Source organism: Bombus vancouverensis, chromosome 3 (assembly GCF_051014615.1).
Source record: "Bombus vancouverensis nearcticus chromosome 3, iyBomVanc1_principal, whole genome shotgun sequence".
NCBI lineage: Eukaryota > Metazoa > Arthropoda > Insecta > Hymenoptera > Apidae > Bombus > Bombus vancouverensis.
In genome coordinates, this window is record NC_134913.1 from 20,635,336 (window position 1) to 20,659,746 (window position 24,411).

Genomic DNA, 24,411 nt, shown 5'->3' on the forward strand with positions numbered 1-24,411 from the left:
CTGCTTCTGATCCCCGTCGTTCGTCCTTATTCCACAGTAATAGAGAGCCACCGAGACCTCTTCTTTATACACTTGCAAGTAAACTGCAGTTAATATGACGGTTATTACTTTGTATCCTCGCACTGTTGTCGCACAACTTTACGATGTATATCGACGAAATATCCGTTACGGACATAATGTAAAATCGATTAAAACATCGTTATTTCAGAATCTTCTATCTATATGTACACGTGTATATATACCAATGATTCATGCTTTTAAAGTAATACCCGTTTTTCTTCTTTTATAGACTCGTTCGTATAAAATATCCTTGAAACTCTCAAGTTATCGTATAAATTTTATTTATATTTATTTATTTTATTTGTTTATTTAACGTTAACGTTACCACTGTTAATGTTTTAAAGGTATGTAATTTTCAATGTAAAAAGTGGCAAATGAACGCATTGTATCTTGCTAAAGTCTTTACGTATGATTACAAGGCTCTACGTCATTTATAATATTACGATAATCAGTCCACAAACGAGCCTCTTTGAAACATACGATTCCACCGCCTCGAGAATACTGTGTATTCTAAACAAAGAAATATCTTCAACGTTATATAATTGTAAACGTTTCTAAGAAAAATATACTTACGGCTCTATTGATATCACCAATGCAAACCCAGCGATTAGCGGACTTTTTGGTGTTTGTAATAGCCCATTTTGAATGGTCCTGACTACTGGCAAAATTCACATTCGCTACGTCGAATTCAAAGCTTTTAACATTGTAGATTCTGAATAATTGACGAATTCTTGTAACAAAGAAGAATGATAGAGAATGACGAAACAAAGATTAAAAGACGATACTACCTACTTTCTACGGGTACAAATTGAGGGTAACTTGCCTCGACCATTCAACCATGACTGAACATATAAATCTGATTGCAATTGTGGCGCTACAAAATCTCCGTATAAATCTGAACAGAATTTAAAGTTATATAGTATAAATATATCTTCTAAGATAGTGAAATGTAATTTAACGAGCATAATTTTTACTTACCTTTACCCCATCTTCCATCCTTAGCAAACGAAATGAATTCAATCATTCTTAGAGATTTTATTACAGCTTTATGATTGTAGGGAGGAGTTTTGATATGTTTCTGATTGATCGCATTTTTCAATATCGGGTACTGTTTACCAAGTATATCAGGAATATTTTTTGCATACACTGCTATTTCGTTGTACATTAATTGTTCTCCAATAATATCGAACTGATCACTGCCAAGGGAAATACATAAAAAACTTTGTCCGTAATACGTTCCACTCACCGGATAACTGTATTTGCCATCGGCAGTGATATTTTCCCTTTTTAACCGTCGAGTTTGCATACCACTTTTAGGAACTGGAGGGAAATTTGGAACGCTGTGAATTAACCAGAAGCCTTGGTCACTATTTGCCATCACTACACCCTTTGTGTGACCAAAGCTCCAGACATAAGAAGAATTTGGTGGACTATCGTTATATAAACTCCATATGCTTTCATTCTCGTTACCCTAATAAAAACATCATAGTGTGCACTTTTTTTTTTTTTTTTTTTTAGTAATTCGTCATAATTGCTGTTATCATGAGATGAGAACGTAATTAAGGTCGTTAATTAATGTTTGCTAAATGCTTACCTGATTGTAAAGCGGCGCTAATGTAATTCCAGGGATGGAATTGTTCGAACCGATGGGCCTAGAAGACACTTGCCAACCAGTTTCAATAGTTGCATTCGTTATGTACAAATAAGCAATTCCTTCTCTAATCAGGGGATTACTACTTGTTTGAACTTTTGGTAACTTATAAAGCACGTACCTAAAATGATAGCATTATTTTCAGTTTACATCTAAATCGGTTTCTGACTATCATCTTCGTACGATATCCTTATCACTACTCGGATGCAGTAATTTATGTAAAACTAATTACGCGGAAAGTGATTCGAGAATAAAGCGCTTTGCAAAAGATAAGGATACAATTAGATATTTACCAATCCACCGCTACATCTTTTTCATCTTTACATTGTAATTTATTGTATCGGGCGCCACATATAACGTTACTCGCGATTACTAACGTAGTTGCGTAAAATATAAATTTCATGTTCTCGATCTTGTGCTGGAATAAAACAAATAATTACAGAAATAAAACAATGTCTAAACGATTCTCTTTAAAATTTAATTCGAGAAAAAGAAAGATAATGTAGCATTTCATACACTTTTGATTCAGGTCAGTTAATATTTTCAGGATAAGTAGCTACGTTAATACGTAGCACAAGTATTATAACATTACGAATATCAATGACAAATACTACATAAATATGATAATTATCACACAGCAGTATGAATAAAACACCATTCGGATTTATATCTATTTATATGAAAATATATAATCCCCAATAAGTATATAATAATCCCCAAAAGGTATAAAAAAAAGAGATTAGTTTAATAATTTTCTACATGAAAAGTAGTCTATGTATTTTTTTATGTAAACTGTTTCAGTAAACTTACTTGTTTCATTGTAAATGGTATTTCATGCACGCGACCTAAATGGAAAGTTGTACGAAAATAGCACGGCATGAAACATGTTGAAGGTTTTACTCGTGAAACAAAGTCATAGTAAAATATATGCTATGATAACAACGTACAATATTGTTCAAGTACATTGACAAAATTAAAATATTTTAAATCTTCATTCTTTTCCTATGTTCTTTTCTTTCTCTTTTTCTTAATAAAACATATAATATTTATGATTATTATGGTGATAAATAAAATATACAATGATTCACATTATGTATATATATACACATTAATACATTATACACATTATATATATACACATAATACACATTATGTTAGACATATTATACATGATGAATGATTTATTAGATATATTTACCGTGATCTGCCGTTTTGTTTAAGTACAGTACAATATCACTCAACAGCTTTCAAGCGAAGACGTGTTGTCATTACATCGACGACTCGACACACTGCACAAGCATTGGAAGCAACTATATATATAAGAATATGTCAAGAACGATGAATGAGACATCATTTTATGTCACCGAAGTTTGTTTATCCTATTGGATCATTGGTCAGAACTTTCTTTCTCAAACGATATATTCATTACATTTATAACAATGAATACGATTCCTAAAATAAATGTTTGTTATTATTGTACTTATGCATATGTATAAAATTAGTATATGATAATATGTATCGATTATTTAAAATAATTCGATTATTTAAACAGCCCACATTACCATCGTAAAGTAACATATTACAATTTTTATAACTTCTTTGTTAAATAATGTGTCCAAGTTTCTTATATATACTATGTGTGCCAGAACGATAATTTATAATTCAGTTTTAATTAATTTTGAATATATTACATTTATGATATTTTTACAAACAAATGTAAAAAGGTATTACATTTTAGTAAATAAGTAATTGCATTTTATAAAAATTCACCAACTTTAACAATTCGAAATGACGAGATTTTCACAATTCGGAATATAACGTTTACTTACACTTTACACAAACACTTAACTCCACCTATGGTTGGATACATAAAACAAACATTGCAACGAAAATAATATGATCGACTGCAGTGAAGTAGCAATATGGCGATCATAAGTTGCAGCGAGCCGAACGTCATAATACTATAATGAGAAAACAAGGCACATTGTGTGAAGTAATAACCGTATATTAAAGTTACAATTCCGCCAAATGCTTTCTTAACAATGACACTGCCAATAAACCATTTTGAGCGGCACTGCAGATTCCGTTGAGATATCTTTTAAGAACCGACAAGGAACACAATAATGAATTCCTTTATAGAACTAGTTACAGAATGTTCTTAACACTGACAGAAGAACGAAGAAACAGTTTATAAATTCTTCGTCGGATGGAGGTATATTTTCAAAAGTACTAATTACTTCAATAACATATGATCCATAATGTCTTTTATCCTAATATAATACTGAGAGTTTTATCTATTAAAATTGCACTCTTAGATATGATATTTTTTTTCTTTTCATTTGTTAAGTTATATCCATATAAACTGTTATCTTTAACCATATTTTTATATTTTTACAGTTTCCCAGCATAAGAAAATACATTAATAAAGTCTTTATGGCCTAATGCACTATAGATTGAAAGAATCCGAATCATAAATTTTTAATATTTTGTATTAAAAACCAAAAGAAAATGAGCCGAATAGAAAGCGGTCCAGATAATGGAAGTGGTTGGCATGAATGTGTTAAATGGTTAACAAGATGCGGAGCTTTGAGAGCAGATCATAAAGCAAATTGGCCAGAGGCTACTGCTGTTGACTTAGCATATACCCTAAGAGATGGGGTGTTGCTATGTAATCTTTTAAATACAGTGGATCCCGGTTGTATAGACATGAAAGATGTAAATCAAAAACCACAAATGGCACAATTTTTGTGCTTAAGAAATATAAAAGTATTTCTATCGGCATGTTCAACTACATTTGGCTTATCCGATTCGGAACTTTTTGAACCTTCTATGTTATTTGATCTATCCGATTTCCTTCGTGTATTACGTACCTTATCAGCTTTATCAAATTGCCCTCGTTTGAGACGTAAGGGTATACCGTAAGTAATTTATTATTACATAATCTCTTCTATGCATAAATTATATTATTTTTTTATGCCAATAAATATTTGTTACAGAGGCTTTTCTATAGGTCATGGTAGATCGCAAGAAGATATTTATAAGGATTTGCAAAGTGCTGGTGCAGGGTAAGCATGCATTCAAACTTGTCAATGAAATTCCTTGATTTATAAATATATTTACAACTAAAATACACAAACAATATATTTTGCTTAAAGATAGAAAGTTTATAGAATTATCATAAAAATTGATATATCAAAAAGTATCTATATTATTTATAACTTATGTCAATGGGTTTAGTCCCACAACAGGAGTGGGGACATTTACCATGAAACCTAAGAGTATGGATGTAGATGAATCCCAAGTATATCAGGAATTACTCTGTTTCTCGAGTAATTCTCAACACGACTGGCCTTCCACAGAGAAGGTATCTGTCGTTTGCAACTTAAATGTTTGTTTTGCAATAAAAGTACCAAACATCACTGTATTCCATTATAAGAGAAGACAGTCAAGCATTTGCTTATTTGATGTATAAATAAATATTATTTACACGTACAAATGTCTACGGCAAAATTATCTCATTACAGTGATACTGGCACTATTCTGAACTTTATTCTGCATTTGCTCTGAAAATTGATGTGCTAACTATATTTAGTATTAGTAACGAGTTGCTACAAATAGTTTAAGTTCGCAAGAAATTTTATTTTTTTCATGCATGAATAGTGCATGGCTGTTCATATTTTTATGCTAAAGCCGTGAAGACGAAGGTCGTCGCAGAAGATTTAGAAGGCGAGAAGGCGATGAGACAGGTGGAGGAGGCGACAATGAAGATCCAGTCGGGGAGGAAGATGGATATGGAGCATACTGCAGCCATGCTCAAAGTGAAGAAATCTACCAGGACCTTTGTAGTCTACATTTGCCACCTCCTCCATCTGTTGTACAGGTCGTTAAATATTTGTGTTCCTTACATGTATGCGATCATCAAAAATTCATCTCAGTGGCATTTTAAAATTGTAAATCATAACATTAATAATTGATTTTGTTATGTTTTATACTATTCTATATCCCACATTGTTCCTATAAAAAAGAACTTTCTATCGATCTTTGTGAAACAGGATGGTGCAATCTCTGGAGGTGAAAAAAGGGATTATGTAATTCAAGAACTTGTTGAAACGGAACGAAATTATTCGGATGTCCTTAACAGTTTACTTAAACATTTCGCTAGACCTCTTTCCTCGCTACTACGACCTGAAGATTGTGCACGTATTTTTTTTGGCATAAAGGAACTTGCAGAAATCCATGCCGGCTTTCATAGTCAACTTCGGAAAGCAAGAACTGGCGCTGCGTTAGCACAGGTTTTTCTCGATTGGCGAGAAAAATTCCTTATTTACGGCGATTACTGCGCAAACCTTACTCTTGCTCAAAACACGTTGCAAGAAGCATGTGCGCGTTATGAATTAGTTAATCAAGAAGTTATTGTATGTCTTAAAACATTTATCTTTAATATATGATATCCTATGTGTCTTGTTCTTAATGAAAGTGGTAATTGCAGAGATGTCAACAAGAAGCAAATAATGGCAAATTCAAGTTGCGAGATATTTTATCTGTCCCGATGCAAAGAGTATTGAAATATCACCTATTACTCGATAAACTAGTAGAAGAAACTCCTTGTGATTGGCTGGAAGATAGGCGTCAGCTTGGGAAAGCTAGAGAAGTAATGGTTGATATAGCACAATATATTAATGAAGTAAAACGTGACTCAGATACATTGGACATTATAAGAGATATTCAGGCATCGATAATCGATTGGGATGTTCCAGAAGATGCACAATTAAAGGATTTTGGACGATTACTTAGGGACGGAGAGCTTAAGGTAATAATTTCGTAATAATAATGTACGAAATTCTAAATGTCAACAAAACGTTACAATCATATTCTAGGTAAAAGCTCACGGTGACCAACGGGTAAAAGCTCGTTACGCATTTATTTTCGAACAAGTAGTATTGATTTGTAAAGCAGGTAGAGGAGAGCAATATTGCTATCGTGAAACCTTACGTCTCGATGATTATCGATTAGAAGATCATACAGGAAGACGAACCCTTGGCAGAGATTCTCGATGGTCCTATCAATGGTTGTTGGTCCATAAACAAGAATATACTGCATACACTTTGTATGCAAGAACGGAAGAACAAAAGCAAATGTGGATCAAGGCATTGCAAGATGCAATGGATAATGTTAATCCTGCCGCGTGTCGCAATACAAATCATAAATTTAAACTTACAACATTTGACACTCCACGTAGTTGTCAGCGATGTGGCAAATTTCTAAAGGGTCGAATTTTTCAGGTAAAACTTTATTAATTGAAAGTTATTAAATATTGTAACATAGGTTTTCTAATAAATTGTTCATTCGAAATAGGGCTATCGATGTGAGGTCTGCCGCTACGCTGTACACAAACAATGTATTGCACATTCGGGTCGGTGTATGCCAGTGCCTCCCCCACCTCCGCCTCCACCACCTCTACCATGTGAACGCGCTCTCTCGGTGAAATTATGGTTTGTAGGAGAAATGGGACGTGACACAGCATCAAATAAATTAGAACCTCGTGAAGATGGTACCTATATGCTGCGAGTACGGCCTGCCGGACAACCACGTTTGAAACACGAAACCAATTATGCTCTTAGTATCAAGTATGAGCTTCACGTACATATTACCTTACATAAGTGTCAATCTTTTTAAAAATATTAATCTAATGTTATAGGGCAGACGGAGCGGTAAAACATATAAGGGTATTTAAACGTGATGTTGATGGTGCTGATGTATATTATCTCAGTGAATCTCGTTTCTTCAAAAGCGTAGTTGAACTTGTTGAATATTATGAGCGAGCATCGTTATCAGAAAATTTTGAAAAGTTAGATCAACGCTTGTTATGGCCGTATAGACGTGTCTTGGCTAAAGCATTATTTGATTTTCGCGGAGGAGAACGGAATCAGCTCAGCCTACGGCGGGGTTGCAGAGTTGTAGTATTGAGCAAGGAAGGTGATGCTAAAGGTTGGTGGAAGGGAAAAATTGGAGATCAGGTAGGATTTTTTCCAAAGGAATATGTTGAAGAAGAATAGCCATAAATTATACTACTTAGATATTCCCTTCATGTGATAGCACGACGATAAAAAATGTTTTACATCGTGCAATCATAATATTTTATTAAAACATGCCTCAATGGAGAACAAAAAGAAAAAATAAACTGATATAACGCATTTTTACATTATATAAAACATAGAAAAATTTATCTTCACACATTAGTATCATTATAAAAATACAATTTATTTTGTTCTCTTTACTTGAGGTTGTGCTGTATCACAATCATATAAATAGAAAGTACATGTTCGTAAACGGGAACCGAGCGCATAAAAAGAAATATATATTTAGCTACTTGTATAGATCAAAAGAATTATAATTATTTTTCGGTATAATATGACAGTACGAATAAAGTTTCAAGAAGTCATAAAGATTAAAGTTGTCTATCTATTCTTGTATATTAGAATCATACAAAAGAAGAACACTTCGCCAAATGTTTACACTTCTGGACAGCTTTCTCCTTTATGACTATATTTTAAAGTCAATTGCCAAGACTCAATTGTATATACTGTAATTCTGTACTGTTAATGATAAAAATTTTAGCTATTTCTTAAATATAAGCATACATATACATAAATATATAAATAATCGCAACGTGATTATTGTAACAAATTAATTGTACTATTTTTTTAATTGTTACACAACTTTTCTGATTGTGCCAATAAGAATAATCAATAAAATTTAGATCTTATGGAAATGTTAACATAAAAAAGAGGTAATACTTATATACATATATCTAAAATTCTATTTTAGTCTTTTTATTAGCATATACAATAGCAGCCACTTTTTGTTCTAGTCTTTTACAGCCTTTAGTTGCATAAATATTATGTGGAGGAGGTCCAAAGACCACATATGATAATCCTTCTTCTATCATATCATTAGTAGGATGTACTCCTCTGTTTAAAAAAGCCTTTTCTAAACACTTTTTCACATGTACTTCTTCAAGCGGTAAAAATGGCACATAATGGTCTATTACACTAGAGTCTATTGTATCACTATGATAGAAACCACCCTTTTCATTGAATGCTCCAATACTTATTAAATTTTCAAAATCTTGAAGCTTAGTTGTTCTCCTCTGTTTGCCTTCCCCCCAAAGTGTTAATAAACGCTGAGTAATACGCGAACTACCTGTATTGGATAAAAATATGTAAATTGCTTTCCTTGTATTTATAGAAATGTTTGCAAGTCTCCATGATTTAACCCATGCATTGTAATCCAAAAATGGTACAAGAACATTTAGTAAACCTTCTGGCATTTTATCCACTTCATCAAATACAAACATTGATCTTTCACATTTTTGTAAACTATTAATAATAATTGTATATAATTCTTCCTGTGTAATATAAAATAGTATATCATATTCAATTTAAAATTGAAAAGTAACCGTTTAATAATAGTTGAAATATACCTTATATTCATTTACTTTTTCCTGAAGAGGAAAGTCATTACGACCATTAAAAAAATGATAAAATTTGCTTTGGTCCCCATTTTTATAAAGAACCTTAGCAATCAATTGACTTATGTAAGTTTTGCCAGTTCCTGGTGGACCATGAAAACTCATAGTCAAAGCTTTGGGAGGATTAGATGAAGTCAGATGTCCATATAAGGCATTTATTATTACACGATGAGCAATTTCTTGTCCAAAAAGCTCTTTATTAAGAATATCATCTAATTCTAAAAGCATCACATATATCCAGTTAATCTGATTATGTACGTACACATAACCTTCAAAACCTTTATCCTACTTAATATACATACTGTCAATGTCAGAAGAAATATATTCGGTCGTACAACATTCTACAAAATTGCATTCTACATTTTGTATTATTTTACTGACTTTATTGAACCCAGATGATAACACTGACATAGCCGAAAATTCACATTTCACACAAACAGTTAATAAATTAATAACAATAAATACAGGCAAAGTGCCGGCAAAATTCATCTTATATTATTATTTAATTAATTGTATAGTTAAAATTAATCGTATTCCGTAAAATTTAAACATCACTTGCCAACGCTAAAATAAAATATCAAGAATTATTTATCATAATATCAATTTACATAAAAATATTCGTTCGTATTCCATCAACAGAACTGCATTCAATATAAACACTAGCATTCTAAAAAATGCTTTATGGTGTAGCTGTAACCTATAATCATTAGTTTAGATACTTACATAACTGAAATCGGTGATTTCCTATTGGTTCAACTTCAAAGTGTGAGGTTTTGGGTTATTAATTAAGAACTGATATAAAAGATAACCATATAAATATTTAAATAGAATTAAATCAATTTACGTTTTATACCTAAATATAATTGTTTATATTACTACATCGATAAATACTGTTAACTTATAGGATAAAATTTGTTATTACAATAAGCTATGAATGTTAAAATTTTGTAAATAATATTATATAGTATCTAACATTTGTTAAATACCCAATTTACATAAAAGCACGTATCCTTATATTGTAAAAGTAATATTTATAGTTTCTAATACGTTATTTAAAATTAAATAGGAACAATAAAAAAAAGAAATAACCTAGATAACCCTGATAACCTTGAAAAAATAAATAATTTTACAGATCTCTTCAGCGGTCAATAGGGTCAATATTACTATTATGAGTATACGAATCACTCACTAACTGATTCATAGAATTCAGACTGTAGCTACAGTCGTAGCTAACGTATAAGCCGCGGAATAAAATTTTTGCGTGATTTGTATTTTTTAAACAGAGCTTAGCGTATTGAGAACTGTAAATAATACATCATTTACCACATTTCAATATTTTATTCATTCTTTTCAGTAATATTTATATAATACTTATATATTTACTTTAAAATATTGTCCACTGCAGAAGAAAAAATATGGCGTCCGAAAATAGCACTGTTGATACCGCTTATACCAAATTTTACACGCGGGAAGAAGTCGCTAAGCATAATGATAGTAAAGATCTGTGGTTTATTATTCACAATAAAGTTTACAATGTGACTCAATTTATAAGTGTAATTATATACTTTATATGTATTTCTTTTATAATTGACATTTTTTAATAGAACTGCATATAAAAATATTTATTTTATATTTTAAATTCAAGCATCCTGGTGGAGAAGAAGTTCTTTTGGAACAAGGTGGTCAAGATTGTACAGAAGCCTTTGAAGATATTGGTCATTCAAGTGATGCAAGAGAATTAATGGAGATATTCAAAATTGGAGAATTAGTAGAAGTATGTATAAGGTTTAATAATTTTATGTCTCTCTTACCAATTTCTACCTTTTCTACCAATAACAATAATTAAGGACTAACAAATTGTTAATTTTAGGAGGAAAGAACAAAGGGAAGCAGTGATGTAACTGATGTGTCTGATGTAGATAATTCAAGGTATATTTTTTTATATATTAGTTAGTATTATACATAGATATATATATATATATATATATATATATATATATATATATATATATATATTACTAACCAAAGTATTACAGGTACACAATTTTATTATTAACATCTTTTCTATATTGGTGTTGTATTTATTATCGGTCATCGTCATTTATATCGATTGGATAGCACAATTAAAGATCTGAGTATATTATAAAATTATACTTATAGCAATATCTTTTATTTTGATATATAGTCACCATATGATTGTATCATATGTAATTGTGCTGTTCAAACTCATAAAATTATGAGAATTCAAAATTTGTGATATGTAAATAGTCAGTGCAGCATCGTGATGTGATCATTGCCAGTTGCAGTGGTTCTTGGCGATCGTGGCTGATTCCAATTGCTCTTGGGGTACTGGCGACTCTTGTCTATCGTTACTTTATTAAAGCACACTGAATCATTCCTGATATTTATCTTTTTGTAATTTGTATTATACATAAACGAATGTTATAAATAACTAATCAAAGAGTACTATGTATATTGCACATAACTACAGTCTTGTTTTATGACATGAAATTGCACACACAAACTGGCCTAGCATAAAAACATTTATAAAACAAAAATTCATTTGTTATATTTAAGCTAAAATATATATAAACACGCGCGCGCGCGTTTCATATACATGTAATAATACGAATTATATTAACTGCAAGTACAAAAATAAAATAATTTTATTTACATACTGGTACAGAAGTTCCTGTGAAACAAAGGAACAAGAGTTGGCTTCAGATCAATATTTTAAGAACACATTGATTGCAATTACCATTCTGATTGTATATATAAAGATATTTACACTTAGTTAAAGAATATATGAGCAAATTAAGAATTATTTAAAAAATATATTTAAACAATATTTAGAAGAATTCTTAAAGTTGCATTTGTCAAAAACATATTTAAAATTAGTTTACATGTATAATCAACAATGCAATATTTTGTAATATTATGAGAATGAAATTGTTAAGTTTTCTATTGTAAAATTATATATATTATAAAATATGTTCTATTATATTTCCAATATTGTATTTAATAATTTAATAATCCATTATCTCACAAATATATATATATCTTATTAAAATCGCTTGAATATAATAAAAGCATGACTTTTATACTATAATTACTTACTATAATTTGTTAAAACGCAAATATGGTCTTCAGTTGTAACGTAGAGCTACTTAGTCAATAATATTGAAATTTACAGTCTTGTTATTACTACTTGTAACATTATTTCACACATTTACCTATGATCAGTATTACTCTTATAATTGCATAAAAAGTGAAGGTGTACTTTAAACATATCTATATCTTCCTTATTTATTTTCTCTGTATCATTTATCATTTTATCAATTTATTTTATATGACAACTGCATATTTCTATCTATGTAATTACACGTAGACGTGGATAAAAATTTTCAAATATTTACCATCTACTGAAACTGGCAACATGCCTAATAGTGGAATGATAGGAAAACGGAAAGTATTCGATGTATGAAAAAATAAATTAATAGATATCTAATAGAAGTCGAAAGAGGGAAAAACGATATCGAGCGAATTTGAGCGCCGACGCTAGGCGCTCGTGCTACAATCTTCCTTTCCTTGTCGCACTTTCAATTTCCCCTTCCCGATCTCGTGCCTGTTCGTTCTTTGGCGGGTATGTCTCCCTCTGCCGAACATCCAGTTCATCGTGAGAGGTGGATTGGTGCGAATCGTGTTGGAAATAGTCAGAATATTATAATCACATAGAAGGCATACGCAAATTCGCATTATACGGTTGATATCATCGACGACATTCGAATTCGGAAATACTCGATTCGAATAAAAGAGAACTGTAGCGTTCGAACAAATTATTATTGTTCGAAATCCGAAGCGGAAAGAAGGGCGTACGTAAAAGTCGCCCGTTGAAACGAGAACTAGAAATTTGCGAGCGAATTTAGCGCAGGAAAGAAGCAGACGGCGGGTCGAAGACAGCTGTATAGGGCAGAGACAGTGGTTGCTTCGAAAAGTCGGCGTGGTGTCATGAGAGGCGGTCTCACAGTCCGCCCTTCTTATCGGTCCCTCTTAGAGTCATGCATGTCGCGCCCTTCAAACGAGGTGAGCGACATTTTTTCTCATTTGCAATTATTATTCTTCATCGTGTCTTAATGCTGAACCTTTTATGGAGAGAGCAGCCATTTATTCGTAATTGATAAAATTCGCGCGCTTTTTTACCCTCATCAGGTTGCTCATTCATAAACGCGACTTGCATTCTTGGAAAAGCTTTCTCATTGGCATTGATGAACTGTACAAAGCGCGTCATTATGCGAACGGTATTTGATTTTCATGAAATTAAAGAAATTGATAAGCCCATAAAGAATGATTAGATCACAAAGCCTAGACACATTCGCAATACGATATATACTCGAACAAAAACCGACGGATTTTATTATCTTTAAACCGGTAAATAAATTAGAACGGAAACTTATTCCGAATTAATTGTTTAATAGAAGGCTATAGATCAGCTTATAATCGATATCGTTATTATCGTGTTGATAAAATGTTTTGGTAATTCATCGATTAAATAAAACCTGTTGGTACGTATTTGTGTTAGTTATAGGACCAGAAAACACGTGTGTGCCAAGATGTACGGCGATTTACATTTCGTGAAGCCAATTATGTCTCTCTTTTGTATATATTCTATAACACGATAACGACGAGCAAAACTTCATATTACGCGTTACAGAGCGCGATATTTTATATTTTACAATTTAGCAAAAAATATGTAATATGTAAAGAGACAAAAAAAGTAAGTCATATTATTTATAATTTATAAAAATCTCATTTTTTATTTCCTGCGATTTTACATTTATTGATATCAAAGAAAACAATTCTAATTGGACTGATGGATTAAAACAGAATGCTAGAAAATCCATATAACATTTAAAATATATTAAAAAGCTACGTGTTTCAAATCCTTTCATTACAATCTTAATTATTTACAATCGATCATAATTGGCATAAGCGATTTAGCGAACTGCTTTAAAATAAGATAAAGAGGAACGATAATATCGCGTTTAATGAAGTATAAATGATAAGGTCAAAGAAAAAGTGCGGGACATTAATACAGCGAATAAATTTAACAGCCAAATTGCACGAAGAATTGCATCATTCCATGAAACAAGGAACCCGAATATGCGTGGTGTGTATTCGAAATTCGTACGAGACTCCAAGAATATATCTCTGCTCTTCTATTTAAACTTATCAAGAGCAATAGCAAATTAATTTAAAGTATTCGTTGCCATTCCATTTGCATATATATGTACGGTATACGCGTTCGTCTTTTTTCTTGTTTATTTTTATTTTACAAGAAGGAATCAAATTTCCAGGTTCACCCAGATGTTAAATCTAGCCCATAGGTGTATTTTAAGACACTTTGCGCAAGTGGTTTTTCGTTTCCGTTGCAAATAGAAATTTATCATTTATCAGGATAGCATATGTTTTGGCGTTAATGAAACGGTCAATAAATGTACGCGATAATTTTTAAGTAACGAGACGGATATGAGAAGTTATTTTTTTGACTCGAGAAATTGCGCAGCGTTATATTCTCGAAAGGTATAAACTTTTATGGATAATCGATCATTATATATCATCCGATATCGATCTTGATATCGTGCGAGAGTCTCGGGATTATTTTTAACATTTCACGATGAATACGCGTTGGTCGCGATGTGGCTACAAATAGACGAACAACGACTTCTTAACGAATCGCTGAACGAACAGACAACGACAAGTAAGTACTCTACGACGCGTATTCCGTTTAAGCCAATTGTAGTTTCTATGCAAACCAATGCGTCTTGCTTGCCTTTGTGGTGTTCGGTTACTATCTGGGTTAGGTGGTACGTGTTCTAAGCGCTGTTGATTTTATCGTAAGAACCTTGCTATTCTAAACGCTACGGTTATTAGAAGCTCGTTCATGATCTTCTCACAATCGAACACGTCACACGCGAAATGCACCGAGTAAGATAATTACATCTTGAATCAGAGACTTCTGTTGCCATCTTTCGATTCCGTCTATATACAAACCGTTTTTTAAGAGTAGACATTGTTTGTGAAACAAAAGAGTTAAAAGTCGTCTTCCCTGCAAGTAAAGTTACAGACAACGAGAAATATAACGATCGATAAAATGAAACGAAAACCATTAACCAATGTCATACGACTGTAAATTAGCAATTTTACACGAACAATCTTGCGATTTGACGTTAAGAGTAAATTGAATATTCTCCATCATTATTTACGTAACACGGAGAATGAACAAGTATTTACATTTAAATATAGCGAAGTATACCACACTTTGTCGTGTTGCTACAATTTTGAGCCCGGTGAATCGATTAAAATTACGTATATATGTAGGTTGATGAAAATAGTTGAAAAAAACAATTCGTTTCGATAGCTCGTCGAATGGATCACTACGACTAAAGAATCGTTGACTGTATAGAATTTGATACAATTATTGAACGGCGTAAAATGCATTACACATTGATACGACGACGTTCAGCCTAGTAAATGCAATTAGAGTATATGTTTTGAATTCAGCTCGATTCTAACATCTTCTTGGTTTTTTTTCAGAGGTATGGTAGTTTATAATAGCCCTTTAATAATTGTTTTCTATTTATATCTTCATTTTTTATTGGTTCATTTTATAATCAGTTCGACCTTCAGTCGTAGGCAAAATCTTCTTTCATACAAGATGTCGCACAGAGATCGGTTTCTTTCGCACGAACGATCAATTAAACGCAATTGGATCATTACGACAGTTTATCACAATAGGCATTAACACGGTTTAGAAGCATATATAGTATACGTATGTATCAGTAGCAGTAAAATGAAAGTCTTGACGTAGACAATAAAAATATAACAGAAAGCATAATTTAAATTAAAAAATTAAAAGGTTCTCTTTATGAGTTGATTTCACACGTTAAACGATAGGTGGGGAGGCTATGGTAGTAGACTTTGCGTAGAAGCATGAGCGCATCATATTGCAAATATCCGTGTTAACATATCGTCTTACCGATTCGACGAATTTTATTAACTCATTTGTAATTCGTCATTGGTCATGCATAATATTCATTGGTAATTATCCTCCTCTAGTGACATTCTTCCTCTTCAGTCGTTAAAAACTGTGAAACTTGTTATACCTTTACACAAAACAATTATAATATCGTTTAATCGGTAATACTCGTTAATAGAGGGTATAATAATGTTATATTTCCATTTTTATATCGTATATTTATTTTCTTTCACATTTGTACATAACGCTTTATAAAATAACGCACGCGCGCATCTCTTGTCATATTGCGTCATTTTTTTTGATATATTATCGATAACTAAACCAGGATAGTTTAGACACAAATCTTTCGCAAGACTTCTTATTGCAGCTTAAACATAGCTACGATACGTTCAACTGCGCTTTCCATCGCATCAACGAACTTTATTTAATCAAATGTTGATAGTATTTCACACTCGATGTTGTACTCGGTTATATTAAAAGAATTGTACAGCTACACGGTTAAACGATACGCTACCATTTAGAAATATAAACGGTCAGCAGTTTTTATAAACGTCTCCGTTATGAAGCTATTCAAAGCGCTCGCCGATAAAGAAAGTGCAAACTAAACTATAATTAAAATGATACGTCTCGTGAATTTTATAACGTTCATTTAATCAACTTTTCAATTTTTTTATACATTTAAACGAATAAAGAAATTAGAGAAAGAGAAGGTGAAATATTTCCAGTATTACGTACATGGATTTCTGATATATTGAAGATATCCGATATTTCAAAGTACGTAGACGTTATTTAAATCCGATACAATGATAAACTGTTAACGTAGATACGTTAACAGGAAAATCAATAATTTATTCAAAGGTCACCTTGAAGATGAAACCACGAACGTCTCGCGTAGTACGAGGTTCGGTCGAAAGAATGCAATACACCTAATACCCATGGTCACGCGCTCGATAAAATAAATGTTTTAAGCTTCTCTATTTTCAAAAACATTTACCACCGGTTCGTATTCAGTATCGACGCTATTATTGATAATTTTGATTATCAATGTACACGATATAGGCTGGCGTAGGAAAAGATCGATAGCAAGCAATCTATTAAAAAAACGATTAACAAACTCGGTATCGAGTTCGTTCGATAACATTACCAATATTTCCGGTATCGGTCGAGCTAATAGCCGCGTAAAAATTCCGAAAAACGGGTTTATATTTCACGGTCTATTGGACGGTGAAATATGTATAAAGAAGGCAGACCGATCTTAGCCACGAGAAATCTTTGGCGTCTGGCCAAACGAACTATTACGGTAGCAACAACATCTCGACTATAATAATATAATAATGTACGTCACACGACGATATAAGTATAAATTCAACGATTTGTCACTTTTTAGATCGTCGCGGTTCTCCGAAGTACGCTAATATCTTTCATTAGTCGCGCGAGGAAACCTGCCCGATAGTTGCGTTTTTTGACGTTATTTTCACGTTATTTTCACGTTATTTTCACGTGTATTTTCACGTTATTCTCACGTGTTTATTTCGTAAATCGTTTTACAGTGACTTTAACGACAGTTCGTTCATACGCAATTTAAGTGAAATTATTGGCAACCTTTTTTTTGTTCACGTTTATCACAATGTGTGGAGCGGACGTAAAAAACTGGACTTTAACGTTCAAACCATCTTTATAAATGTCAGTTAATGACAGAGCAAAGTCGTATATCTTAGCGAAAAATTGTACCATTTACAAGGTCGAGGAGCTGGTTGAAATTGTCGATAATAAAGCTCGATGAATTATGTACGAAGGTAACCGTACGATCCATTTCTGTGAACCTTCGATTCGATTGACGGTATACCCCTATAACATAACGTAGTAATGTCATATAGCAATATCGAATGATGTTTGAAAGATCCAATTTGTTCGATGTAAGAATAAGAATGATTTTTAGTAAGCGAAATAATACGAATGATTTCAGTTACCGTGGGACATGATCCACAGACAAGTAACGGGAACCAATCGCAACAGCAGTTACAAAGCGGTGGATGGAATGGAATCCCTGAAACGACGTTGGTCTCTCGATCGATCAGAAACAACGGCAACAGCAATGGCTGGAACCCGATTACGTCTCCGTTCCAACATCAACAGGAACAACAACAGCTACACGAACGGAAACAGAAAGAAGTTAAATCTGGGGATTTGGGAGATGATGAAGACGGTGGTGGAGGGGGTGGAGGGCTGGAGGGGGCGGACCCAGAGGAGAACAACTCTGTTCACCTCAAGAGACGGGTGGGACTCGTCAGTGGGGTGGCTCTAATCGTTGGTACCATGATAGGTAGAGCAATCTATACGATTTCAGTAAAATCTTATACGGTTAATTAGAAATAGTACAATCTCAAATTCTTCTTCTTCTTCTTCTTCTTCTTCGTCGTCGAATTACGAAACGATAGGTTCTGGGATATTCGTTTCGCCGTCAGGGCTTTTGGTTCGAACCGGCAGTATCGGAATCAGCTTCCTCGTATGGACGGCCTGCGGCATGTTGAGTCTGTGCGGTGCGTTAGCATACGCCGAGCTGGGTACGATGAATACGAGCAGCGGCGCCGAGTACGCTTACTTTATGGACGCATTCGGTGCACCACCTGCTTTCCTCTTCTCGTGGGTTTCCACTTTGGTCTTAAAACCATCTCAGATGGCGATAATCTGTTTGTCATTCGCGCAGTACGCGGTTGAAGCCTTTGCGGCCGACTGCGATCCACCCGAGGAAGTAGTCAAAATCGTTGCACTCCTGGCGATCATACTTATACTGTTAGTGAACTGTTACAGCGTTAATCTAGCCACAGGTGTACAAAACGCGTTTACCGCAGCAAAATTGATCGCCATACTCGTTGTAATTGCCGGTGGCTCTTATAAGTTGATACAGGGTAATACGCAGCATCTGAAAGGCGCTTTCGATACCGTGGACGGTAGTACCGTTAATATAGGCAGATTAGCCACAGCTTTTTATACTGGTTTGTGGGCGTACGATGGATGGAATAATCTCAATTATGTCACCGAAGAAATCAAAAATCCTTCCAAAAATCTACCACGGTCCATTATGATTGGTATACCCCTCGTTACGCTATGTTACGCATTGATAAATGTCTCCTACCTGGCCGTGATGTCACCTTCGGAGATGATCGAAAGCGAAGCTGTTGCAGTGGTAAGACAATTTTTAATGTTATCCTTTATCATAGAAGTCGAGTATTAAAGCAGAGAGTCAGGTTGAAATTCAATTAGTAATTCGTATTTGTAATGATTCAAATGATAAAGAAATATGGACTAATATTTTGCAGACTTTTGGAAATCGAATTCTTGGCGTTATGGCATGGCTTATGCCACTTTCGGTTGCGATTAGCACGTTCGGTTCCGCAAATGGCACTCTTTTTGCAGCGGGTAGACTTTGCTTTGCCGCGTCTCGAGAGGGCCACCTACTTGACTGTCTCAGTTATGTTCACGTACGACGCTTTACTCCTGCACCAGGACTTATCTTCCATTCCCTCGTTGCAGGTACCTTTTACACAAATTTCACATTCCATTACATTCACATATACCTATTCCACTAAGTACTCGGTAAAATATCTCCTCATCGATTAGGAGCAATGGTGCTATCCGGAAACATTGATTCCTTGATCGACTTTTTTTCGTTCACTGCTTGGATCTTTTATGGTGGAGCAATGCTAGCTCTATTAGTGATGCGAAGGACCAGACCGAATCATCCACGACCATATAAATGTCCGCTGATAATACCTGTTCTCGTACTTGGAATCTCTGCGTACCTGATTGTAGCGCCAATCATCGATAACCCTCAAATTGAATACCTGTATGCGGCTGGGTTCATATTAGCGGGCATGCTTGTCTACCTCCCGTTTGTTAAATACGGATACGTGCCCAAGTTTATGGGTAAGATCATTAAAGAAAGTTAATTGAATAAATTGACGCAAGATAAAGAAACTCGTTTGCATTATTCATTCTGTTCGCAGAAGGTGTGAATGCCTTTCTTCAGATGTTACTCGAAGTCGCACCAACGGCCGCAGCGTTTGATTGATTTCGATCAGATGCAGAAGTGTGATTTTTTAAATGCCAAATCATTCCACTGTGGCATAGTGAACATGATACGAATGTCTATTTTAAATATGAATAGATAAAGATATGTAACCTCTTATCGAAGCTTAAGGCTGGCCCGAATGAATTCACAAATATATAAAAATATTATTTTATTACTTGTTACTCATATATAATATACATTACATGAAACACATTATTGTTAGACAATTAGTTAACGTTGTAACTATTGAACAGAGCAACTAAAAGTATTTTAAATGTTTATGGTTAAAATTTTATTTTTGATTTTTACCCAATGTTTTCTTATTTACTTTTCCATAAACATTCAGTAAACCATCAGAACCGCGCTTCCACCGCGCTTTTTTATTTTTATGATTTGATAGACTTTTCTCAAGACCTGATGCGTGTGTCACGTCATTTTGCCGTGTTTCCTTCTCAGCTTTCCTTTCACGTTGTAATATCTTATAATTAATATACTTCTTTTTGGGAGGTTTTGCTCCTAAACTTACAGCGAGCGCTATTTCCGCTTCTTTTGCTTTTTCTCCTTTAAAACCGGACATACCGAACTTCATAACCTCGTATCTGACACGTTTCATTTCTAGTTCCTGTTTTCTTCTTTTGTCATTTTCATTCCGCTCGTTTTTTGTTACGTTGAATTTAGAATTTTCTACGTCATTGTTTTCTTTACTTTCAATAGTTTTTACCCTATTCTTTGGTTTTTCATAATTTACCGATACGAATTCCTTCACGGCGTCCTTTTTTATTTTTGATACTCTTGTTGGAATAAAATCTTCCATTATAAAATACTGAAAACGTAATTATTGTTATTATCAGTTTATACCATTTATTTCACCTAAATATATGTATATTTACTTACTATGTACGAGATTAAAATTCTTTTGAATACACAATCATCCTTTACTCACTGCTAAAATAATAAAAGCTGCTAAAAATAATAAATATCAATTTATTACAAATTTAATTCTCTCGTTGTTTTATCGTTGCTTTATTATTTGTTATTTGGACATATATAATCATTATAATAATTAATTTCTAATTGATCAGACAGCAATTTTTTGCAATATTATACGTGTGTACTTCGCATCTTTCGTCGTATTTCACATAACCTCAAATATTATCGTTACAACGTAATACTAAATAAGATACAACATACTTATGCAGATATTAATTATCATATATGTACAGTATAAAAACGATTACAGACATCTATGATGGAAGAATATCCACCTATTAATGTACGTTTGGCAGTAAATAGAGTCGATTTAAATATAATAAAGAACGAAGACATACAACCTCGAATATATACACCAGGAGAAGAGATTTCTAGTCAGCCTGACTTTTTAAGGTAAATACCGTAAATTTTATTAATGTAAGGAAGAAAGAAAAAGATTCATATGCCATGTCAATTTTGTTAGAGGACATGGGACATACGTGGATGATGAAAACACATTACGCGCATCTGTAGCTGGCGTTTTAGAAAAAGTAAATAAACTTATTTCGATAAGACCTTTGAAAGCACGTTATCAGGGTGAAATAGGAGATGTAGTTGTCGGTCGTATAACCGAGGTACAACAGAAGCGATGGAAAGTTGACACAAATTCCAAACTTGATTCTGTATTATTGCTGTCTAGTGTTAATTTACCTGGTGGTGAATTGGTGCGATATAATAATATAATTTCTCATATAGTTTACGTATGTTAAGTTGTTTATAAGTTTCAAGGCAATGTTATCTTGTATATAATTTGTAGAGGAGAAGATCTGCAGAAGATGAACAAACTATGAGAAGATATCTCCAGGAAGGAGATTTAATTTGTGCAGAAGTACAAAGTACTTTTGTTGATGGTTCGCTCTCATTGCACACTAGGGTCTTAAAGTATGGTAAATTGTCTCAGGGTATAATGTTGAAAGTATCACCGGCTCTTATAAAAAGAAAGAAAACCCATTTTCACAATTTGGCAAATGGTGCGAGTCTAATATTAGGAAATAATGGTTATATATGGATTGGAGCTAGTAAGAAAGATACTGATAGATCAGAAGGTGGTTTCACGCAGGATTTGTCAAGGATTCCTCAAGTAAACCGCGAAGTTTGCGCACGATTACGTAATTGTATTTTAATCTTAGCACAATGTAATATCCAACTTACAGATACATCTGTTACATACGCTTATGAAGAATCTATGAAATATAAAGTAAATGAATTGCTGGAACCAGAGGTAATAATTGATGTGTCGCTACTAACTCATCAAAGACTAACGCAACAATAATATTTTGTTCCGATCTTGTACAGATAAGTACATAGACAAATGAAAAAAATTTATACTTTATCATAAATTTTTTATGTAAAATAAAGCAATAAGAAAATTTAAAAGGTTAAACTTTATTTATCTTATTTCCTTATATCAAATTATTTGCTATTTCGGCACTATTAAATGATATTTGATGTTGATAATGCTATATTATTAGTATACAAATAGTAATGCAAATATATAAACAAAACACTGTAGTGTAATTAAAATGATGTGCATGTGTGACACATATATTACAAGAGTTTTATAACTTACTGCAGCCTTAAAGAGACTTGAAAAATGATATATAATGTAATCGCACATTGCTAATGCGGTTATTGATTAAACAAATAACATAGACGCAAGAAGTCACATCAAAGGAACATGGATGCATGTTTTACTGCATTTGATAAAGATGGAGATGGATATTTGTCGATTACGGAATTTGAATTCATTTGTCGTGCACTATTTCGTAATGATCGTGGGAAAATTTACAACGTCGATGAAAATCAATTGAAGGAAATGTATTCTATATTTGACTTGAACGGAGATGGAAAAATTGACAGAGAAGAATTCGAGGTATTTATACATTTGTAAATATTATATTGTTGAAATGATTATCAAGTCATTTAGTTTATGTTATCTTAGATATGCTGGAATCGATGGATTAAAACATGCACTCGTCCAAAGAGCGCCTTTTTAATTGTGGATGTACAAAACGATTTCATAACAGGTTCCCTAAATATTAAGCAATGTGCTGCCCAGCATGATGGTTCAGAAGTAATTGAACCAATTAATCGTTTATTAGAAATTGTACAATTTGATGCAGTGTTTTATTCTCTTGATTGGCACCCTATGGATCACGTATCTTTTATTGACAATTTACATCTAAGGTAATTAATCTAGATCGATTTTGATTTTAAGTTAATAGATTTATGTTTCCAACGTAATTTACAAATTGAATATTTTATATTTTTTACAGAGATGTTGACCCTAGTAGCGGAATCTCAAAAGAAGCAGCACAAGTTTATGATACTATAACATTCAGAGGTCCGCCATTGTTGAAGCAACGACTTTGGCCGCGTCATTGCATTCAAGACTCTTGGGGTGCTGAACTTCATAAAGATCTGAAAATTGTAGACAATGCAATTAAGATATACAAAGGAACTAATCCAGAAGTAGACTCATATTCCGTTTTCTGGGATAATAAAAAGATGATGGAAACAAGTCTATCTTCACAATTACAAGAAAAGGGCGCGACAGATATATATATCTGTGGATTAGCCTATGATGTTTGCGTCGGGGCTACTGCAGTAGATGCACTTACAAACGGTTATCGGACTATTCTCATCGATGACTGTAGTCGAGGAGTAGACCTTGTTGACATTGAAAAAACTAAAGCTACTGTTATAGCTGATAATGGCGTAATTGTAAATTCAAGTCAAGTGAAAGCAATGGTCGAAGGAAAAGATCGCCGACCAGAACTTGGATATAAATTAGCTTTAGAAATTAAACGAAAATTAAATTTTGTAGATGATGATAATCAATAATTTTATTTTCTTATGTAAATTGTAAATTAGTACGAAAGCTTGTGAAACGAATATTAGATAAATTAATGCAATATTTTATATCAGAGATTTTGTTTCTTTGAGAATCGTATTTATCTATAAAATACATGAGAATAAATTATTTTCTGCATTAAATATCAATGTTACGTTTTTTCTCTTATAAACTATAT

The 24,411-nt window shown here is 33.0% G+C and overlaps 7 protein-coding genes across 20 annotated transcripts; 4 read left to right on the forward strand and 3 right to left on the reverse strand.

Annotated features, from left to right (window-relative positions):
* Nucleotides 1-324: 324 nt before the first annotated feature.
* On the reverse strand, nucleotides 325-3,376 carry DNaseII (deoxyribonuclease II). Of its 4 annotated transcripts, XM_076617135.1 has the most exons (9): nucleotides 3,274-3,376; nucleotides 2,910-3,163; nucleotides 2,522-2,556; nucleotides 2,005-2,129; nucleotides 1,655-1,832; nucleotides 1,039-1,531; nucleotides 853-955; nucleotides 634-790; nucleotides 325-570 (listed from the first exon to the last, which is right to left on the reverse strand). In XM_076617135.1, exons 3-9 carry the CDS (start codon nucleotides 2,528-2,530, stop codon nucleotides 463-465), a joined length of 1,173 nt encoding a protein of 390 aa, XP_076473250.1. In that variant the 5' UTR covers nucleotides 2,531-2,556; nucleotides 2,910-3,163; nucleotides 3,274-3,376; the 3' UTR covers nucleotides 325-462. The 4 variants fall into 4 exon arrangements, with proteins under 4 accessions (XP_076473250.1, XP_076473251.1, XP_076473249.1 ...); XM_076617136.1 differs by lacking the exon at nucleotides 2,522-2,556 and having other exon boundaries at nucleotides 3,274-3,373; XM_076617137.1 differs by lacking the exon at nucleotides 325-570 and having other exon boundaries at nucleotides 643-772; nucleotides 849-955.
* A 232-nt stretch (nucleotides 3,377-3,608) lies between these two features.
* Vav (Vav guanine nucleotide exchange factor) lies at nucleotides 3,609-8,533 on the forward strand. Of its 2 annotated transcripts, none has more exons than XM_033328349.2 (9): nucleotides 3,609-3,923; nucleotides 4,109-4,629; nucleotides 4,708-4,776; nucleotides 4,949-5,075; nucleotides 5,764-6,126; nucleotides 6,201-6,521; nucleotides 6,589-6,993; nucleotides 7,067-7,338; nucleotides 7,410-8,533. In XM_033328349.2, the coding sequence occupies exons 2-9, from the start codon at nucleotides 4,220-4,222 to the stop codon at nucleotides 7,765-7,767; spliced, it is 2,325 nt and encodes a 774-aa protein (XP_033184240.1). In that variant the 5' UTR covers nucleotides 3,609-3,923; nucleotides 4,109-4,219; the 3' UTR covers nucleotides 7,768-8,533. The 2 variants fall into 2 exon arrangements, with proteins under 2 accessions (XP_033184240.1, XP_033184239.1); XM_033328348.2 differs by lacking the exon at nucleotides 4,949-5,075 and adding an exon at nucleotides 5,402-5,591.
* Nucleotides 7,789-9,883, reverse strand: LOC117153873 (torsin-1A). 2 transcript variants are annotated; one of them, XM_033328364.2, is made up of 4 exons: nucleotides 9,545-9,731; nucleotides 9,195-9,460; nucleotides 9,032-9,119; nucleotides 7,789-8,914 (listed from the first exon to the last, which is right to left on the reverse strand). In XM_033328364.2, exons 1-4 carry the CDS (start codon nucleotides 9,729-9,731, stop codon nucleotides 8,523-8,525), a joined length of 933 nt encoding a protein of 310 aa, XP_033184255.1. In that variant the 3' UTR covers nucleotides 7,789-8,522. The 2 variants fall into 2 exon arrangements, with proteins under 2 accessions (XP_033184255.1, XP_033184254.1); XM_033328363.2 differs by having other exon boundaries at nucleotides 7,789-9,119; nucleotides 9,545-9,883.
* Nucleotides 9,360-12,351, forward strand: Cyt-b5 (Cytochrome b5). 5 transcript variants are annotated; one of them, XM_076617139.1, is made up of 5 exons: nucleotides 9,360-9,496; nucleotides 10,648-10,795; nucleotides 10,888-11,016; nucleotides 11,113-11,171; nucleotides 11,543-12,351. In XM_076617139.1, the coding sequence occupies exons 2-5, from the start codon at nucleotides 10,658-10,660 to the stop codon at nucleotides 11,631-11,633; spliced, it is 417 nt and encodes a 138-aa protein (XP_076473254.1). In that variant the 5' UTR covers nucleotides 9,360-9,496; nucleotides 10,648-10,657; the 3' UTR covers nucleotides 11,634-12,351. The 5 variants fall into 5 exon arrangements, with proteins under 5 accessions (XP_076473254.1, XP_033184263.1, XP_033184262.1 ...); XM_033328372.2 differs by lacking the exon at nucleotides 9,360-9,496 and adding an exon at nucleotides 9,879-10,007; XM_033328371.2 differs by lacking the exon at nucleotides 9,360-9,496 and adding an exon at nucleotides 10,418-10,545.
* Nucleotides 12,352-12,895: 544 nt separating this feature from the next.
* On the forward strand, nucleotides 12,896-20,629 carry LOC117153869 (b(0,+)-type amino acid transporter 1). Of its 4 annotated transcripts, none has more exons than XM_033328354.2 (6): nucleotides 12,896-13,325; nucleotides 18,245-18,601; nucleotides 18,717-19,465; nucleotides 19,599-19,812; nucleotides 19,900-20,205; nucleotides 20,286-20,629. In XM_033328354.2, the coding sequence occupies exons 1-6, from the start codon at nucleotides 13,301-13,303 to the stop codon at nucleotides 20,348-20,350; spliced, it is 1,716 nt and encodes a 571-aa protein (XP_033184245.1). In that variant the 5' UTR covers nucleotides 12,896-13,300; the 3' UTR covers nucleotides 20,351-20,629. The 4 variants fall into 4 exon arrangements, with proteins under 4 accessions (XP_033184245.1, XP_033184243.1, XP_033184244.1 ...); XM_033328352.2 differs by lacking the exon at nucleotides 12,896-13,325 and adding an exon at nucleotides 14,842-15,000; XM_033328353.1 differs by lacking the exon at nucleotides 12,896-13,325 and adding an exon at nucleotides 15,043-15,106.
* On the reverse strand, nucleotides 20,505-21,383 carry LOC117153876 (uncharacterized). Its single transcript, XM_033328368.2, has 2 exons — nucleotides 21,245-21,383; nucleotides 20,505-21,173 (listed from the first exon to the last, which is right to left on the reverse strand). The coding sequence occupies exon 2, from the start codon at nucleotides 21,162-21,164 to the stop codon at nucleotides 20,643-20,645; it is 522 nt and encodes a 173-aa protein (XP_033184259.1). The 5' UTR covers nucleotides 21,165-21,173; nucleotides 21,245-21,383; the 3' UTR covers nucleotides 20,505-20,642.
* Naam (Nicotinamide amidase) lies at nucleotides 21,382-24,376 on the forward strand. Of its 2 annotated transcripts, XM_033328376.2 has the most exons (6): nucleotides 21,597-21,733; nucleotides 21,804-22,044; nucleotides 22,137-22,601; nucleotides 23,043-23,252; nucleotides 23,322-23,566; nucleotides 23,656-24,376. In XM_033328376.2, exons 1-6 carry the CDS (start codon nucleotides 21,597-21,599, stop codon nucleotides 24,221-24,223), a joined length of 1,866 nt encoding a protein of 621 aa, XP_033184267.1. In that variant the 3' UTR covers nucleotides 24,224-24,376. The 2 variants fall into 2 exon arrangements, with proteins under 2 accessions (XP_076473253.1, XP_033184267.1); XM_076617138.1 differs by lacking the exons at nucleotides 23,043-23,252; nucleotides 23,322-23,566; nucleotides 23,656-24,376 and adding an exon at nucleotides 21,382-21,515 and having other exon boundaries at nucleotides 21,591-21,733; nucleotides 22,137-22,756.
* Nucleotides 24,377-24,411: the final 35 nt, after the last annotated feature.